The sequence below is a fragment of the Salmo salar genome, chromosome ssa09, assembly GCF_905237065.1.
Source record: "Salmo salar chromosome ssa09, Ssal_v3.1, whole genome shotgun sequence".
Lineage (NCBI taxonomy): Eukaryota > Metazoa > Chordata > Actinopteri > Salmoniformes > Salmonidae > Salmo > Salmo salar.
The window spans coordinates 122,005,347-122,025,572 of NC_059450.1; the positions used below are offsets into that span (position 1 = coordinate 122,005,347).

The window sequence follows — 20,226 nt, forward strand, 5'->3', positions numbered from 1 at the left end:
CTTCAAAATAAAAGTTTCCAATTGAAACTGATGCAAACGGATACAAATTGTGGAATTATGCCACAACTGGACTAAATAATGCTAAACAAATTTGGAATGTTCTTATATACATTCAATAAAAGATAATAATTAGTTAATTTGACACCAAAAAAGTTTTCAAATATGTTGAAATCGCAATGTGGATGTATTATACTTCAAAATTGCATTGGGGGCATACTTACATTGCAATGTACAATCTTACCTATGGATCTTGGGTCCATGAAATGGGGTATCAGTCTACTCAGTGACACTCGCAGAATATAACTATGTCGAGTGTACACAAATATTAGATTCATAGCTCTTATTGAAGGAATTTAAAGGAAACTCCACCCCAAAACTATATTTTGGTATTTGTTTCATTGGTCTATTGTTGATATAGTCCCAAACAGTTCTCCATTTCAGCAATCAAGTTTTCAAGATGTATAACTTTCAAAATACATTTTGCATAATTTAATGCTGGGTTTTGCATCATATGGACTGGCATAGCTGTTCTGTGAGGGTCTTTGAGTAGGCTGATACCCCATTTCCTGGACACAAGGTCCATAGGTAAGCGAGTGTAATTTCAACCAAATTTTTTCTTCAAATTAACTAATTATGATCTTTTGTTGAATTTGTATAGCAACATTCCAACCTTGTTTAGCATTATAGTCCAATTTTGGCATGATTCCACAATTTTTATCTGCTTGCTTTAGTTTCAATTCTAAACTTTTATTTTGAAACCGCCGATTCTACAATTGTTGCTCACGCTATTGTTGTTCACAACACACATATGCCAGCCTTTTCATGGTTCATTGAAAAAAGAAAGAGAAAGTAAAACTCCACCGGGAAGCTCAACAAATATCTTTATCATCGTCTGCTCTCTATTGTAGACTGTTCTTCTTGTTTTACTGCAACAGACAACAACGGTGAATATAGTCCTATAAGGCTATTAGGATACTGCAGAAAAGGTAACAGGTAACTCGCCGAAAGTTCACTTAAGGTGAGCATCATTTGACGCAAAGCAATGTCCCGTGGTTCGAATGCTGGATTTGACCGACACATTACGATTTTTTCTCCTGAGGGCCGCCTCTATCAAGTCGGTGAGATATTTTGCTTAATTTCTCCAGTTTTGTTTCGTGCAGAGGATGACCTAGGCTAGGCTAGCATCTGTATATGTATCGTTCTATACCGTCTAAAATCATCTAAGATATTCGCGCAGTGAATGTGTTGCGCTGTGTCTGACGATGAGCATCTCCATAGGCCAAACGTGTAGTATATATATACCATATTGTGATTATAAACATATTGTGATTGTATATTTCATATAGCATGTGGGGGCGACTAGAAATGTTTTAAATGTGTGTTATTACTCTGTGGTATAAGATGTCCGTCAATAAGCAGTCTACCAATGTTTGAGACTTTCCCATGAGCACCTTTAGACCTACAGTATTCCAAGCCCCCTGTTTACCCCATGCAGCTTTTAAAAGTTAGCCAATATTTAAGAAGTATAATCTCATGTTCTCATGTGTTGTCCCTCAGAGTATGCCTTCAAAGCAATCGCCCAGGGTGGGTTGACATCACTGGGCGTGCGGGGGACAGACTGTGCTGTGGTGGTCACACAGAAGAAAGTGCCGGTAAGATATTCTTAGCTTCATCTCCATATACCAGGAGCTTCTGCTTTAGTTGTCTTTGACCTCATCCAAATTAGAAAAATAATGTTGATATCTGGCGTTAGAGAAAGAGTCAGTCATGAACAGTGAAGCATGACAGAGTGGTGTCTCCAGCATTTCTGCTGACAGGGCACACGCCACTGATTTGTTAAAGCTTGTCCAATCGAAATATTATATTGTGGCACCAACCCAATATTCCTAACAACAATGAGGTATCATCTACTATATGTATATATGTGACCCTGTCATTATAATACAGGACAAGCTGCTGGATTCTGCCACTCTGACCAACATGTACCCACTTACCCCACGCATTGGATGTGTGATGACAGGACACAATGGTGTGTATAATGGCACAGACGACATCTCACATCACACACACACACACACACACACACACACACACACACACACACACACACACACACACACACACACACACACACACACACACACACACACACCAGTGGTGGTCAGTGGCGTTTAAGATGAGGGAGGACAATTGTTTTATTTTTTTATGAACATGGCCTTATTTCTATTACAGCATATTGGATGACTGTCATTCATATTCCATTCACCCACTTCAATGTAACATCGATAAGGTTAGGCTACTACATGATACTCAAATTTTCCATATAACCATCAACAGGTTGCTACAACCTAGCCTATGAATGAAAAATTACAACGTAGCGGCACACAGGTCGAGAGAAAATGTTGGTGGCAGACAGTGACACACGGACAGATAGTGACACATTTAATACCGCCTTGCACACTCTTGCCTGCATCTAGCTGATCTAGGGTGTAATCGTTAGTCCAACAGTTGCAATGAGTTTCTATTGGTCAAATTCAGGTATGTTTATCCCTGTTTCGTTCCGTTTGCTTTCATTTAAGAAGCGTTTTTCAACAGAATTGGCGGAATGAATACACTCCTGGTCACGCATAAACACAGTTCACATTCATAGCAGCCACGTTGTATTCCTGCTCGCATCTATGCGCTGTCCTCCTCTCACCTTTTCCCTTCGTTTGTGGACTTCATTGCACAATACATCAGCTGTATGTGACCAGGCAAAATAACCTTTCCAAGCCAAACCGTATCATAACTGCTACACACAGCCTACATCATTGTTACCATATTAGCTAAAGTAATGTCAAAGTCAACATAGCTAATAGAACTAAGGTGTTAGTAAACCCGCTACAATCACACAGTAACTTTACAGTGTATAGTTAGTTAGCAGTTTAGCACTTACACCGGCAGCCCGGTGGCAATAAATTCATAAAAACAAAAGCTTACCTGGACTTGGAAGAGTTCCAGTGTTGTGTTGGATAGTCATAGCTAGCTAACGTAGCATCCGTCTGTTTGAGCAGGGTGTTTGAGTAGGCTAAACTAGCTAGCAGCATTTGCTAGCTAATTAAGTGAAACTGAAAAAAAATGACAATCTCTCTCTTGCTTCTCCTTAATTTTTGAAGAAATGAATTTGTTAAAACTATTGTCTTTCTCTTTAAGTCAATTACTCACCACATTTTATGCACTGCAGTGCTAGCTAACTGTAGCTTATGCTTTCAGTACTAGATTATTTCTCTGATCCTTGATTGGGTGGACAACATGTCAATCCATGCTGCAAGAGCTCTAATAGGTTGGAGGATGTTTTCCGGAAGTTGTCATAATTACTGTGTAAGTCTATGGAAGGGGGTGAGAACCATGAGCCTCCTAGGTTTTGGATTGAAGTCAATGTACCCAGAGGAGGACAGAAGCTAGCTGTCCTCCGGCTATACCATGCTACCATACAGGGTGCTGTTGAGGCTACTGTAGACCGTCATTGCAGCAAAAAAGTGTTTTTTAATAAATTATTTGATAACGTGAATATATTAAGTGTAGTTTTATTTAAATGTTTTATTATTTTTATGAAATTCACTGAGAAGGATGGTCCTCCCCTTCCTCCTCTGAGGAGCCTCCACTGACACACACACATATCCTTTTACTCTCTCTTCCTCTCCCCCTCAGCGGACAGTCGATCCCAGGTCCACAGGGCACGAGTGGAGGCCGCCGAATGGAAGTACAAGTTTGGCTATGACATCACAGCAGACATGTTGTGTCGGAGAATGGCGGACATCTCCCAGGTCTACACACAGAACGCTGAGATGAGACCTTTGGGATGCTGTGAGTGGTGTACCCCCTGTCCTCCTGTCACTATGTCTCTCTGTCCTCTTCCTTTCCATTGATTCACTCCCTCTCACCCTTACCATTAATCCCCTGGTTCCTTCTCCGACCGACTGTCTATCTCCTTTCTTTCAATACCTCTATACACCCTTTTTTCCTCTCCCTGATTGCCCAGTAATAACTTTTTTTTATATCACTTTGCCGTATTTTTCTAATGTAAGTGGTATATTTGCAAAACTCTAAACTGATAACACTTGTAATGCCCCCTATCTTATGTTCAGAAACTCTCATTGTGCTTTCATTGGGGTTTCACACATCTTTCACCCCTGAGTCATTCATGCAAAATCAACGATTTACGTGAAATACCCTGAGAACATTTAGTTTAGTCACCAATACATCAGATAATGATAGGCTCACCATTAAGTCATTTTAACTACCATTTAATCCAAAAGCAAAAAATACAAGTTACACATTTCAAAAATGTTATTTTTAAGTGCTCAATAAAAAGAGTAGTAGGTGGTAAATATCATTTTCCATACAGTATTTGATAATAACTTAACATGCACAATTATTTAATAATATGTATCCAATGGCAGGTTGTGAGCATGTTGAGAAATATGTCAGACTTACAGTTCCATTATTTCTTTACAGTACATACGTAGGACAAATAATCAGAACTTGGGGTATTGTAAAGCAGTTGGCTACTGTAAAAACATAGCACGGTGTTGTAAGGCATTTCTTCCCCATGCAACATTCTACAAGATAACCTTTTCTATGTGACTTGTCAACTGCTACAGTATCGCCTGTCTCTTAGCCGTGGTATATTGGCCATATACCCCATCTGCTCAGTTCTTATTGTTTAAATATACAACCCAGGTATTTCAGCAGTGCATTGTACATTACACTATAATTCCAGATGGTAGTACATAGAATGACGCTTTCCGCTTTGTGCTATTAAGGCACACTGGCTGATGGAGAATGATGATGTAGTATTTACAGCCACATCCATATATGATTTGGTTTTACCTTACAACATAAATTGATGTCCAATTGATACATTTATACATTCAAATTATATACTTTTACAGTGATCAGCAGTTATCAAACTAAAGTGCGTTTGGAAAGTATTCAGAGCCCTTGACTTTTTCCACATTTTGTTACGTTTCAGCCTTATTCTAAAATTGATTACATTCTTTTTTTCCCTCATCAATCAACACACAATACCCCATAATGACAAAGAAAAAACTGTTTTTTTAGACATTTTTGCAAATGTATTAACAGAAAAAACGGAAATATTAAATTTACATAAGTATTTAGACCCTTTACAGTACTTTGTTGAAGCACCTTTGGCAGCGATCACAGCCTTGAGTCTTCTTGGGTATGACGCTACAAGCTTGGCACACCTGTATTTGGGGAGTTACTCTCATTCTTCTCTGCAGATCCTCTTGAGCTCTGTCAGGTTTGATAGGGAGTGTCGCTACACAGCTATTTTCAGGTCTCTCCAGAGATGTTCGATCGGGTTTAAGTCCAGGCTCTGGCTGGGCCACTCAAGGACATTCAGAGATTTGTCCCAAAGCCACTCCTGCGTTGTTCTGGCTGTGTGCTTTGGGTTGCTGTCCTGTTGGAAGGTGATCCTTCGCCCCAGTCTGAGGTGCTGAGCGCTCTGGAGCAGGTTTTCATCAAGGATCTCTCTGTACTTAGCTCTGTTCATCTTCCCTCGATCCTGACTACTCTCTCAGTCCCTGCCACTGAAAAACATCCCCACAGTATGTTGCTGCCACCACCATGCTTCACCGTGGGGATGGTGCCAGGTTTCCTCCAGACGTGACGCTTGGCATTCAGGCCAAAGAGTTCAAACATGGTTTCATCAGACCAGAGAATCTTGTTTCTCATGGTCTGAGAGTCCTTTAGGTGCCTTTTGGCTAACTTCAAGCGAGCTGTGGCTTCCATCTGGCCACTCTACCATAAAGGCCTGATTGGTGGAGTGCTGCAGAGATAGTTGTCCTTCTGGAAGGTTCTCCCATCTCCACAGAGGAACTCTGGAGCTCTGTCAGAGTGACCATCTCTTCTCTTGGTCACCTCCCTCAGTTTGGCCGGGTTTGGTGTTTCCAAACTTGTTTCATTTAAGAATGATGGAAGCCAATGTGTTCTTGGGGACCTTCAATGCTGCCAATTTTTTTTGGGTATCCTTCCCCAGATCTGTGCCTCGACACAATCCTGTCTCGGAGGTCTACGGACAATTCCTTCTACCTCATGGCTTGGTTTTTGCTCTGACATGCACTGTCAACTGTGGGACCTTATATAGACAGGTGTGTGCCTTTCCAAATCATGTCCAATCAATTGAATTTACCACAGGTGGACTCCAATCAAGTTGTAGAAACATCCCAAGGATGATCAATGGATGCAGGATGCACCCGAGCTCAATTTCGAGTCTCATAGCAAAGGGTCTGAATACTTATGTAAATAAGGTATTTCAGTTTTTTATTTTGAATAAATTTGCTAAATTTTCTAAAAACCTGTTTTTGCTTTGTCACTGTGGGGTATTTTCTGTATATTGATGAGACGAAACAATATAATTTTATAAATTTCTTAATAAGGCTGTAACGTAACAAAATGTGGAAAAGGGAAGGGGTCTGAATACTTTCCAAAAGCTCTATACATTAACTAGACATTACATCATTTTGGTTCAGTAGTTATCCGTTTTCAGCAGTTTGATTAAGTAATAGTTAATTGTATTGTTAACAAATGACAAGAAAATCATATTAAAAGTAAAGTGAATATTGCATTTTGAAACACAGATACTTATACTGGGAATACTGATATGCATCTGTTGGTCACAGATACCTTAAAAATAAATGTAGGGGCGTGGATCAGAAAACCAGTCAGTACCCAAACATTCCCAATGGGTGACATGTCTGGTGAGTATGCAGGCCATGGAAGAACTGGGACATTTTCAGCTTGCAGGAATTGTGTACAGATCCCTGCATCATGCGGCTGTGCATTATCGTGCTGAAACATGAGGTGATGGCGACAGATAAATGGCACGACAATGGGCTTCAGGATTTCATCACGGTATCTCTTTGCATTCAAATTCCCATTGATAAAATGCAATTGTGTTCTTGTCCGTAGCTTATGTCTGCCCATACCATAACCCCACCGCCAGCATGGGGCACTCTGTTCACAACGATGACATCAGCAAACCGCTCGCCCACACGACGCCATACACGTGGTCTGCGGTTGTGAGGCCAGTTGGATGTACTGCCAAATTTCCTAAAACAACATTGGAGGCGGCTTATGGATAAGAAATGAATATTCACTTCTCTGGCAACAGCTCTGGTGGACATTCCTGCAGTCAGCATGTCAATTGCACGCTCCCTAAACATTTCAGACATCTGTGGCATTGTGTTTTGTGACAAAACTGCACATATTAGTGGCATTTTATTGTCCCCAGCACAAGGTGGACCGATGTAATGATCATGCTGTTTAATCAGCTTCTTGATATGCCACACCTGTCAGGTGGATGGATTATCTTGGCAAAGGAGAAATGCTCACTAACAGTGATGTAAACAAATTTGTGCACAAAACTTGAGTAAAATAAGCTTTTTGTGCATATGTAACATTTCTGGGATCTTTTATTTCAGCTCATGAAACATGGGATCAACACTTTCCATGTTGCGTTTATATTTTTGTTCAGTAGATAGAATATGTATCCAAGTTGAAAGAGTGATTTGGTGTAGTGAATAAAAGACTGAATTTATTTGTTGCACCCAGTCAACTGAAGATGTGCTGAGAGTTTTTAAATATGAGCCATTTTGATGATCTGTTTAGATTTTTGTGCTTAGAGTTGTGAAAATGGCACCAAAGTGATTGAAAAAATCTATGTGCAGTAGGTGAGTCCTAATTCCCACACAGAGGACTCAGACCCATATCCTTCTCCTCCCAATGTCTCCAGGTATGATCTTGGTGGCCATGGACCCCCAGCTGGGTCCCATGCTGTATAAGTGTGACCCGGCAGGCTACTTTTGTGGCTTCAGGGCCACCAGCGTGGGGGCCAAGCAGACAGAGGCTAACAGCTACCTGGAGAAGAAACTGAAGAAGAGGCCGGAGCTGTCATATGAGATGACTGTGGAGGTAGGCGGATGGATAAAACTGGATACTCATGGAAACATCTGCCGAAAAGTGAAAGTCTGTACAGTATTCAGTTTCTCTCTCTCTCTCACTCCCTCTCTACTCTCTGTCTCTCTCTCTGTTGCTTCCCCTCTTTCCTCCTATAGTTGGCCATCTCCTGTCTCTCTTCTATTCTGTCCATGGACTTCAAGCCCAGTGAAATTGAAGTGGGTGTGGTGACTAAGGAAAGCCCCAAGTTCAGGTGCTATACTATCACAGTAACTGCATTTCGTCATCACTGTGTTTTTATATGCTCATATGGTAATGATCAAGGATTTAGACAAGGGAAAAACAGCCAAATGATCAATTCTCTATTTCTCTCTCTCCCCAACCCTGGTTTCTAACATCCACTCTCATCTTCTCTTCTTTCCTCTCACAGGACACTCTCTGAGACAGAGATCGACACTCACCTGGTGGCCATTGCTGAGCGGGAGTAGAGGTGCAGCCATCCACATACAGTACTTCAGGTGTCAGGCTGACTAACTAACAGACTAACTTAGTGGTTCAGTAATAGGACAATAATACTACTTCAGTACAATACTTGGATATGTTTCTACTTTCCAACTATTTACATCTACACAGGTTGATTTTCACCTTCAGTCTGCATATCAAATCATCTAGGACATACCGCCAGGCTGTAACTAGAATTCCCATGTTGTTGAATTGGTTTGATCGTGTGGATCGTTTCATCCATCCTATTGTCTGTATCTCATTGAACCCCATTGTTTATGACCACCAAAATGGGTTTTAGCTGCCTGTGCCCAGAGCGTTACTCATGTCATCTATCACCTGCTACAGAAACACTGTCTAACAGAATAAAACACATCAAGTAAAACAAAAGAACACTAATATCCTTTTTTATTCTGATATGCTTAGATGTTTTCTGTAGAATCACAAAAGACACAGTAGTACTTCACTTTTTGTATTTGTTTGATTCGATACATGTAACTAGAGTCCTGGGGCTGTATTCACAACATGTCTTAGAGTAGGAGTGTTGGGGCCGTATTCACAACATGTCTTAGAGTAGGAGTGTTGGGGCCGTATTCACAACATGTCTTAGAGTAGGAGTGTTGGGGCCGTATTCACAACATGTCTTAGAGTAGGAGTGTTGGGTCCGTATTCACAACATGTCTTAGAGTAGGAGTGTTGGGGCCGTATCCACAAAACGTCTCCCCGAAAAGATCCTAGGAATCCTGTTATATCGTTTTTTTAAGACAAAAAACTCCCAGCTCAGAGTGGGTTTTAGGATGACGTTTTTTAAGACACTGCTCAAGCAATCTCTGAACCAGGTGAAAAATCTATTCATAAAAGTTTATCTCGGCTGGTAATCACGACAAATTCAGGTACCTCAAAGGAAAGATAGTGATGACGATCAAGTCACTTGCCGATAATGGTGCATTAAAAGGGTAATCATTTTCATCGAACACAATCAAAGTTAGTTTAGGCCCTAGATGGCTTCAATTTCCCGATTTATAGTCCTGCCCAATTTAGGCATATTTTGTAACAATGTGATATTGCGCTCCAAAGGGATAACTTGATTTAACATGATGTAGTTGAATTAAATAATGGAAAGAAAAACGTGATTATTGATTAGCCTGGTTCTAGGTATTCAGGCAATAGGCATATCATGGGAAATAGGTCTCGTGTGAAATCACTGTCAAAAGTGCAATAGATATGGTTGCGTGTAGCCTTAGGGGTAGATTATTTATAGATTGATTATATAGAAATATCAAAACATTCTTACAACTCCAAAGCAATTGCATGTGGTGCCGGAACCACTGACTTGCTGTTTTTCGCTATTATCAAGAAGTCTGCTGGTAACTCTTAACTGGTTAGGACCTATCATGAGGTGCCCTAAATATCTGTCCACTAGGTGGGACTCTTATGACGATTTACTTTCTTTTTAACTAGGCAAGTCAGATAAGAACAAATTCTTATTTACAATGACGACCTACACCAGCCAAACCCGGACGACGCTTGGCCAATTGTGCGCTGCCCTATGGGACACCCAATCACGGCCGGTTGTGATACAGCCTGGAATCAAACCATTAGACCGCTGCGCCACTCAGGAGCCCCTGAAAGAGGCTTCACGCATAGCTTTTATTTTGACCCATAAGACATCTTTATTCTCAGCACTTACCACCAATTTTCTTCTCTGAAACGCTTTGAGGATACAGGTCCTGATCTAGGATCGGTTTTGCCTTTTAAATCATAATGAAAAGATAGGGGACCTGATCCTAGATCAGTACTCCTACTCTGGGACAGTTTGTGAATATGGGCCCAGACATCAAACAATAATTCAGGCAAACAATAATTCAGGCACACATTCTATTCCAATTCTCCCACTGATCATGACCTCACTTCTCTGTTACACACTCTTTCCATCTGAATCCCACTGTAGAAAAGGCTACACTTCAGTACTGGGCCAGTAGATGGCGTGATAGAGATCATGATGGGAGTTTCAGCAGGTGTTAGGGAGAGAGGAATCCAGTTCACAATACACCAGATAACCAGTGGATGGCGATGTTGCTTAACTTGTGATATCCTCCCCCTTGCGGCCTTGCAGCCACTTCAGCACAAGGCATGCACAGGTGCCTCGTTGGTACTTCATAGAGCCATGTTGATGTTTTTATTGCCTGTTGATTAGGCAATGATACATTTATGTGTGCTTTATAATTCAGGTTTATTAATTATATTATATTATTGCCACATGGAATTACTTTCGAATAAAGGTTAAATAAAATACATAAATAAAATAAAATCTAGTGCACTACTTTTCACCAGTGCGCTATGGGCCCTGGTCAAAAGTAGTGCACTAAATAGGGATGGGAGCCATTTTGGACATAGCCATTGTCTGATAAAAATGTATCTTCCGTACAATATAGCACTAGGATATTCTGTTAAACCCAAACATCTTCAAATCACATCACATCTTATTATTGGTCACATACAGATGGTTAGCAGATGTTATTGGTCACATACAGATGGTTAGCAGATGTTATTGGTCACATACAGATGGTTAGCAGATGTTATTGGTCACATACAGATGGTTAGCAGATGTTATTGGTCACATACAGATGGTTAACAGATGTTATTGGTCACATACAGATGGTTTACAGATGTTATTGGTCACATACACATGGTTAGCAGATGTTATTGGTCACATACACATGGTTAGCAGATGTTATTGCGAGTGTAGCTAAATGCTTATGCTTCTAGATCTGACAGTGCAGCAGTATCTAACAGGTAATATTTAACAAATTCCACAAATAAACCTAATACACACAATCTAGTAAAGGAATGGGAGGAGAATATGTAAGTATAAAATATATGGATGAGCAGTGACAGAGCGGCTAAGATGCAATAGGTAGTAAAGAATAGATAGTGAAGGATACAGTATATACATATGAGATGAGTAATGTGAGATATGTAAACATTCTTAAAGTGGCATTATTAAAGTGACTAGTGTTCCATTTATTAAAGTGGCCAGTGATATCAAGTCTGTAGGTAGGCAGCCGCCTCTCTGTGCTAGTGGTGGCTGTTTAATGATCTGATGGCCTTGAGATAGAAGCGGGTGTTGTAGGTGTCCTGGAGGGCAGGTAGTTTGCCCCCGGTGATGCGTTGTGCAGACTGCACCACCCTCTGGAGAGCCCTGCGGTTGTGGGCGGTGCCGTTGCTGTACCAGGCGGTGATACAGCCCGACAGGATGCTCTCAATTGTGCACCTGTAAAAGTTAGTGAGGGTTTTCGGTGACAAGCCACATTTTTTCAGCCTCCTGAGGTGGACCATTTCAGTTTGTCGGTGATATGTACACCGAGGAACTTAAAACTTTCCACTTTCTCCACTGCTGTCCCATCGATGTGGATGGGGGGTGCTCCCTTTGCTGTTTCCTGAAGTCCATGATCATCTCTTTTGTTTTGCTGACATTGAATGAGAGGTTATTTTCCTGACACCACACTCCGAGGGCCCTCACCTCCTCCCTACAGGCTGTCTCGTCGTTGTTGGTAATCAAGCCTACCACTGTTGTGTCGTCTGCAAACTTGATGATTGAGTTGGAGGCGTGCATGGCCACGCAGTTGTGGGTGAACAGGGAGTACAGGAGGGGGCTGAGAACGCACCCTTGTGGGGCCCCAGTGTTGAGGATCAGCGGAGTGGAGATGTTGTTTCCTACCTTCACCACCTGGGTGCGGCCCGTCAGGAAGTCTGGGACCCAGTTGCACAGGGCAGGGTCTGCTTTGCTTTATCTTGACCAGGTCGCAGTTGTAAATGAGAACTTACCTGGTTAAATAAAGGTGAAATAAAATACAAATTAAATCAAAGGGTCAAGACCCAGGGACTCAAGCTTAATGATGAGTTTGGAGGGTACTATTGTGTTGAATGCTGAGCTGTAGTCAATGCACAGCATTCTTACATAGGTATTCCTCTTGTCCAGATGGGATAGGGCAGTGAGCAGTTGGGACGGTAAGCAAATTGAAGTGGGTCTAGGGTGACAGGTAGGGTGGAGGTGATATGATCCTTGACTAGTCTCTCAAAGCACTTCATGATGACAAAAGTGAGTGCTCCGGGGCGGTAGTCATTTAGTTCAGTTACCTTTGCTTTCTTGGGAACAGGAACAATGGTGGCCATCTTGAAGCATGTGGGGACAGCAGACTGGGATAGGGATTGATTGAAAATGTCTGTAAACACACCAGCCAGCTGGTCTGTGCATGCTTTGAGGACGCGTAGCGGGCCGCGTCGGTGGCACTGGATTGTACTCAAAGCGCACAAAGAAGTTGTTTAATTTGTCTGCAAGCAAGATGCCGATGTCCACGACGGTGCTGGTTTTCGTTTTGTAATCCGTGATTGTCTATAGACCCTGCCACATACGTCTCGTGTTTGAGCCGTTGAATTGCGACTCCACTTTGTTTCTATACTGACGCTTTGCTTGTTAGATTGCCTTACGGAGGGAATAACTACACTGTTTGTACTCTGCCATATTCCCCGTTGCCTTACCATGATTAAATGCGGTGGGCCGTGCTTTCAGTTTTGCGCGAACGCTGCCATCAATCCACGGTTTCTGGTTAGGGAAGGTTTTAATAGTCACAGTGGGTACAACATCTCCTATACACTTCCTTATAAACTCGCTCACCGAGTCAGCGTATAAGTCAATGTTGATCTCTGAGGCTACCCTGAATATATCTCCCCCACTCTTGACAGTGTTCTCTTAGGGTAATCAGCAATTCCCATCCTCCATTGTAGATGATTAAAACCCTTGGATAAAGCCAGCCTCAGCCATATTCACTATAATGAAACATACAGACACAAACAAACATCTAATCAAAGACAGAATTCTAATCCTGTTGTTTTGAATGGGCCTCACTGCCACAACACTGTCACAACACTGACACAACACTGTCACAACTAAAGGGGAATAGTGCAATCAGTAAGTCAACCCAGTATCCAGGGTTGGGTTCAATTCCATTTAAATTCAGACAATTCAGGAATTAAACAAAAATTCCAATTCCATTTTATTCCGATAGAGCTCAGGAAAATTTGAATATGATTTTCAGTTTACTTCTTGAATGGACCCCATCCCTGCCAGTATCAGGGAGTAAGGGCCTGTACAGTATGCAACAGTGGTACCATGCTAGCTGGTTGGACTGTATTGGATTGTTGTGCTAAAAAAGAAATTGGATGGCCTTTATAATGTTTTCTGGACATTTTTTCTTGTCTTGAGATGGCTGCAGGATGCCACCATTTATATTGGGCTACTGTAATCCAAAGGGAAAATGCAACTGCTTATGGGGCTGTTCTGTGAAAATAGGTTTTGGACTCATTGGGAAAGGGGATACCTAGTCAGTTGGCTCAGTTGGTAGAGCATGGTGTGTGCAACGCCAGGGTTGTGGGTTCGATTCCCACGGCGGGCCAGTACAAAAAAAAAATGCATGAAATGAAATATATGTATTCACTACTGTAAGTCGCTCTGGATAAGAGCATCTGCTAAAATGACTAAAATGCATTCAAACAGTCTTCTTCATTTAACCCAACCCCTCTGAATCAGAGATGTGCAGGGGGCTGTCTTAATCAACAGCCTGGGGAGCAGTGCCTTGCTCAAACGCAGAACAGATGATTTTTCCACCTTGCCTGCTCGGGGATTCAAACCAGTGATCTTTCTGTTACTGGCCCAGCGCACTTAACCACTAGGCCATGTGTTGTACTGTATGTATTTGGGCATGTCCAGACAGACAGGTAGTGGCTGCAACCAGCTGCAGTACAGTAGATTACATCTAGACAGATCATTATGGCTAATTTACCTGAGCACCCTCACATCAAAACCCAGATTATTGACCCTACAGTAGATCTAATGCCTTCACTGGATCAGCTTTTACTTTTACTTAGCCTACTACAGTAGCAGTACACTAACACACTAAAGCCTATGTCTAAAGCGGAGTAGTATACCATTCATTAAAACACAAACTTTGTACATGGCAGATTGCAGTAAACTTGTAATATTCGTTTATTTTCATTCTTACAGAAGAAAAGCAAACTTCATAATAACTTAGTTGTGAAATCTAATTGAAGGATTAGGGGACTGTGTCAAAGAGGGTTTTGTTACAGGATGTATGATATCAAAGAGGGTTTTGTTACAGGATGTATGATATCAAAGAGGGTTTTGTTACAGGATGTATGATATCAAAGAGGGTTTTGTTACAGGATGTATGATATCAAAGAGGGTTTTGTTACAGGATGTATGATATCAAAGAGGGTTTTGTTACAGGATGAATGATATCAAAGAGGGTTTTGTTACAGGATGTATGATATCAAAGAGGGTTTTGTTACAGGATGTATGATATCAAAGAGGGTTTTGTTACAGGATGTAGGCCTGGTCATAGTTCCTATAAGAAACCATGTGTTCTTGATATTCCAGAGAGGCTGATAACAATACAGTGCATTTGGAAAGTATTCAGGCCCCTTTACTTTTTCCACATTTTGTTACGTTACAGCCTTGTTCTAAAATTGATTAAATCGTTTTTTCCCCTCCATCCCATAATGAAAAGGCAAAAACAGGTTTTTAGACATTTTGGCAAATGTATAAAAAAATACAAAACTGAAATATCACATTTACATAAGTATTCAGACCCTTTACTCAGTACTTTGTTGAAACACCTTTGGCAGCGATTACAGCCTTGAGTCTTCTTGGGTATGATGCTACAAGCTTGGCACACCTGCATTTGGGGAGTTTCTCCCATTCTTCTCTGCAGATCCTCTCAAGCTCTGTCAGGTTGGATTGGGAGCGTCGCTGCACAGCTATTTTCAGGTCTTTCCAGAGATGTTCGATCGGGTTCAAGTCCGGGCTCAGGTTCAAGTCCGGGCTCTGGCTGGGCCACTCAAGAATAGACTTGTCCCAAAGCCACTCCTGCGTTGTCCTGGCTGTGTGCTTTGGGTTGTTGTCCTGTTGGAAGGTGATCCTTCGCCCCAGTCTGAGGTCCTGAGCGCTCTGGAGCAGGTTTTCGTCTAGGATCCTTCTGTACTTTGCTCCGTTCATCTTCCCTCGATCCTGACTACTCTCTCAGTCCCTGCCGCTGAAAAACATCCCCACAGCATAGTGTTGCCACTACCATGCTTCGACGTAGGGATTGGACCAGGATTCCTCCAGACATGACGCTTGGCATTCAGGCCAAAGATTTCAATCATGGTTTCATCAGACCTGAGGATCTTGTTTCTCATGGTCTGAGAGTCCTTTAGGTGCCTTTTGGCTAACTTCAAGCGGGCTGTGGCTTCCATCTGGTCACTCTACCATAAAGGCCTGATTGGTGAAGTGCTGGAGAGATAGTTGTCCTTCTGGAAGGTTCTCCCATCTCCACAGAGGAACTCTGGAGCTCTGTCAGAGTGACAATCGGGTGTTTGGTCACCTCCCTGACCAAGGCCCTTCTCCCCCAGATTTCTCAGTTTAGCCGGGCGGCCAGCTCGAGGAAGTGTCTTGGTGGTTACAAACTTCTTCCATTTAAGAATGATGGAGTCGCTCTGTTCTTGGGGACCTTCAATGCTGTAGACATTTTTTGGTACCCTTCCCCAGACCTGTGCCTCAACACAATCCTGTCTCAGAGCTCTACGGACAATTCCTTCGACCTCATGGCTTGGTTTTTGCTCTAACATGCACTGTCAACTGTGGGACCTTATATAGACAGGTGTGGGCTTTTCCAAATCATGTCCAATCAATTGAATTTACCACAGGTGGATTCCAATCAAGTTGTAGAAACATCTGGATGATCAATAGAATAGGATACACCTGAACTCAATTTCTAGTCTCATAGCAAAGGGTCTGAGTACATATGTAAATAAAGTATTTTTTATTTGTATTTTTAATAAATTTGCTAACATTTCTAAAAACCTGTTTTCGCTTTGTCATTAGGGTGTATTTGTGTAGATTGATCTGGGATTTTTTATTTTTTTTATCAATTTTAGAATAAAGCTGTAACATAACAAAATGTGGAAAAAGTGAAGGGGCCTGACTTCCTTCATGAATGCACTATATACAGTTGAAGTCGGAAGTTTACATACACTTATGTTAGAGTCATTAAAACTCGTTTTTCAACCACTCCACAGATTTCTTGTTAACAAACTCTAGTTTTGGCAAGTCGGTTAGGACATCTACTTTGTAGAGTAAATTAGAGTAAAGTAATTTTTCCAACAATTGTTTACAGACAGATTTTTTCACTTATAATTCACTGTATCACAGTTCCAGTGGGTCAGAAGTTTACATACACTAAGTTGACTGTGCCTTTAAACAGCTTGGAAAAATCCAGAAAATCATGTCATGGCTTTAGAAGCTTGTGATAGGCTAATTGACATTGTCTGAGTCAATTGGAGGTGTACCTGTGGATGTATTTCAAGGCCTACCTTCAAACTCAGTGCCTCTGCTTGACCTCATGGGAAAATCAAAAGAAATCAGCCAAGACATACACAAGTCTGGTTCATCTTTGGGAGCAATTTCCAAACGCCTGAAGGTACCACTTTCACATGTACAAACAATAGTATGCAAATATAGACACCATGGGACTACGCAGCCGTCATACCACTCAGGAAGGAGACGCGTTCTGTCTCCTAGAGATGAACGTACTTTGGTGCAAAAAATGCAAATCAATCCCAGAACAACAGCACCCAACTTATTTTGGGAACTTGTGGAAGTCTATCCGAAACGTTTGAACAAAGTTTGACCCAATTTAAAGCCAATGCTACCAAAAACTAATTGAGTGTATGTAAACTTCTGACCCACAGGGAATGTGATGAAAGAAATAAAAGCTGAAATAAATCATTCTCACTACTATTATTCTGACATTTCACATTCTTAAAATAAAGTGGTGATCCTAACTGACCTAAGACAGAGAATTTTTACTAGATTTAAATGTCAGGAATTGTGAAAACTGAGTTGAAATGTATTTGGCTAAGGGGTATGTAAACTTCCGACTACAACTGTATCTCCTATACATCTGGGCTGCATTGGGACAAACAGAATTCATCAGTATCTGCATCTGGTGTGTACACTCTGTGTGTGTTTGTGTGTGTGTCTGGTAGTAGTGTGTTGGTCTCTATCGACCTAGTGGGTCCGAAACAGGAAGCAGTGTGTGTGTTCACCTTCCCCAAGGTCTGCATAGTGCCGCTCCATCTGTGCCACTCTGGGGATTACAGCCCGATCCGTCTGTCTGCCTCTCAAAGTGCTGACGGACAGACCCCCGATTAGCACGGCGCTGCAGAGCACTGCCTCCACCAGCAGCAGAAAGGGTGGTGGGTGTGAAGGACCAGGGAGAGAGAGAGAGGAGGGAGGAGATAGAGAGAGATTATCAGAGCAGTGCCAGAGACTGGGGTGACGGGGGTGTGGGGGGGGCAGATTAGAGCAGCACAGAGAGGCATGGAGAGATTAGTACGGCGTAGTGCACAAAGAGATGATGGGTGAGGGGGGGTGGAAGGAGGGGTCCGGGCCAGGAGATTAACCTTGTTCAGCCACGAGCAACAGCACAACCTGGCCCCACAACAACCCTGTCCTCGTTCCAAATGGCACCCTGTTCCCTATAGAGTGGACTACTTTTGAACAGGGTCCATAGGTCTCTGATCAAAAGTAGTGCACTATACATTTGGGACGCATCCTGATTCTCGAGTCTACATTATACGGCATATATTATTCACCCTTCCAGCTTTATGATAGGCCTTAGTCTTACCTAGAGTCAATGATAGTATAGTTCAGAGAGTATTGACATACATACTAAAATGTCACAGACTCAATTATGCTGAAGTGCTACTAGTAATGTTATACTGAAATGTAACAGGTTGAGGCTAAAGTACACAGATACATTATCATTCAGTTGTTCTGAGATTTGATGATCCTTCTGCATGCTACGATATAGACTACAGTAAAACTAAATCAGAACAGTCTAGTTTACGGGAAACATGGTGACACAACAACCCTATCGGAACTATGCCTCTGTGTTATAGTCTTGTGTTGTATACCTTCGACTAATACTACTACAACTACTACTATTACTACTTCTACTACTACTATTACTATTACAGCTACTACCTACTACTACAACTACTACTATTACTATTACAGCTACTACTACAACTACTACTACTCCAACTACTATTACTATTACTACTACTTCTACAACTACTATTACTACAACTACTACTTCTATTACTACTACTACTACTTCTACTACATATTACTACTACTACTACTACTACTACTACAACAACTACTAATACTACTACTACTACTACTTATATCACGACTGCTATTTTTACTTCTACTACAACAACCACTACAACTACTACTATTGCTGCTACTACTGCTACTACTACTGTTACTATTACTACTACTACTACTACAATTACTATTACTACAACTACTACTACTTCTTCAACTACTAGTACTATTACAACTACTAGTACTATTACAACTACTACTACAACAACCACTACAACTACTACTATTAATACTACTACTACTACTACTACGACCCCTAAACTACTACTACTACAACTACTACTACAACAACTAATACTACTCCAACTACTATAACTACTACTACTTCTACAACTACTATTACTACTTCTACTACTGCAACTACTACTATTATTACTACTAATAACACTACTACTTCTACTCCAACAACTCCAACAACTACTACTACCATTACTACTACTACTACTACTACTGCTACTACTACTACAACTACTAGTACTACTATTACTACTACTACTACTGCTAGTACAACTACTACTACTACTACTACTACAACTACTAGTACTACTACTACTTATACTACTACAACTACTACTATTACTATTACTACTCCAACTACTATAACTACTACTACAACTACTTGTACTACTATTACTACTACTACTACTGCTAGTACAACTACTACTACTAGTTCTACAACTACTAGTACTACTACTACTTCTACCACGACAACTACTACTATTACTACAACTACTACTACTATTACTACTAATAGCACTACTACTACTACTGCTACTACTGCTACAGTTACTAGTACTACTATTACTACTACTACTACTACTACTAGTACAACTACTACGTCTACTACTACTAGTACAACTACTACTACTACTTCTACAACTACTAGTACTACTACGACAACTACTACTATTACTACTACTACAACAACAACAACTACTACCTCTAAAATACTACTACTACTACTACTACAACTACTACTACAACAACTACTACTACTCCAACTACTATTACTACAACTACTACTTCTACAACTACTACTACTACTACTACTACTACTACTACTACTTCTAGTACTACAACTACTACTACTACTACTACTATTACTACTAATATCACTTCTAGGCTGGTCATGGCTCACATCAACATCATTATCCCAGAAACCCTAGACCCACTCCAATTTGCATACCTGACTGGTTGCATCACTGCCTGGTATGGCAACTGCCTATTATGGCAACTGCTCGGCCTCTGACCGCAAGGCACTACAGAGGGTAGTGCGTACGGCCCAGTACATCACTGGGGCAAAGCTTCCTGCCATCCAGGACCTCTGTACCAGGTCATGTCAGAGGAAGGCCCTAAAAATTGTCAAAGACTCCAGCCACCCTAGTCATAGACTGTTCTCTCTGCTACCGCACGGCAAGCGGTACCGGAGCGCCAAGTCTAGGTCCAAGAGGCTTCTAAACAGCTTCTAC

The 20,226-nt window shown here is 41.4% G+C and overlaps 1 protein-coding gene across 1 annotated transcript; it reads left to right on the forward strand.

Moving 5' to 3' along the window:
• The first annotated feature begins 778 nt into the window (after nucleotides 1–778).
• On the forward strand, nucleotides 779–8,853 carry LOC106612618 (proteasome subunit alpha type-6). The gene is made up of 7 exons (XM_014213952.2): nucleotides 779–1,118; nucleotides 1,558–1,652; nucleotides 1,948–2,029; nucleotides 3,691–3,846; nucleotides 7,799–7,977; nucleotides 8,121–8,215; nucleotides 8,393–8,853. Exons 1-7 carry the CDS (start codon nucleotides 1,043–1,045, stop codon nucleotides 8,448–8,450), a joined length of 741 nt encoding a protein of 246 aa, XP_014069427.1. The 5' UTR covers nucleotides 779–1,042; the 3' UTR covers nucleotides 8,451–8,853.
• The last annotated feature ends 11,373 nt before the right edge of the window (nucleotides 8,854–20,226 follow it).

What these genes read in the sequence shown, in the direction of transcription:
- LOC106612618 (XM_014213952.2), top strand. Translation starts at nt 1,043, where the DNA reads ATGTCCCGTGGTTCGAATGCTGGATTTGACCGACACATTACGATTTTT. An exon ending in CATATGAGATGACTGTGGAG is followed by an intron (nt 7,978 to 8,120) that starts GTAGGCGGATGG and finishes TTCCTCCTATAG; the next exon opens with TTGGCCATCTCCTGTCTCTC. An exon ending in AAGGAAAGCCCCAAGTTCAG is followed by an intron (nt 8,216 to 8,392) that starts GTGCTATACTAT and finishes TTCCTCTCACAG; the next exon opens with GACACTCTCTGAGACAGAGA.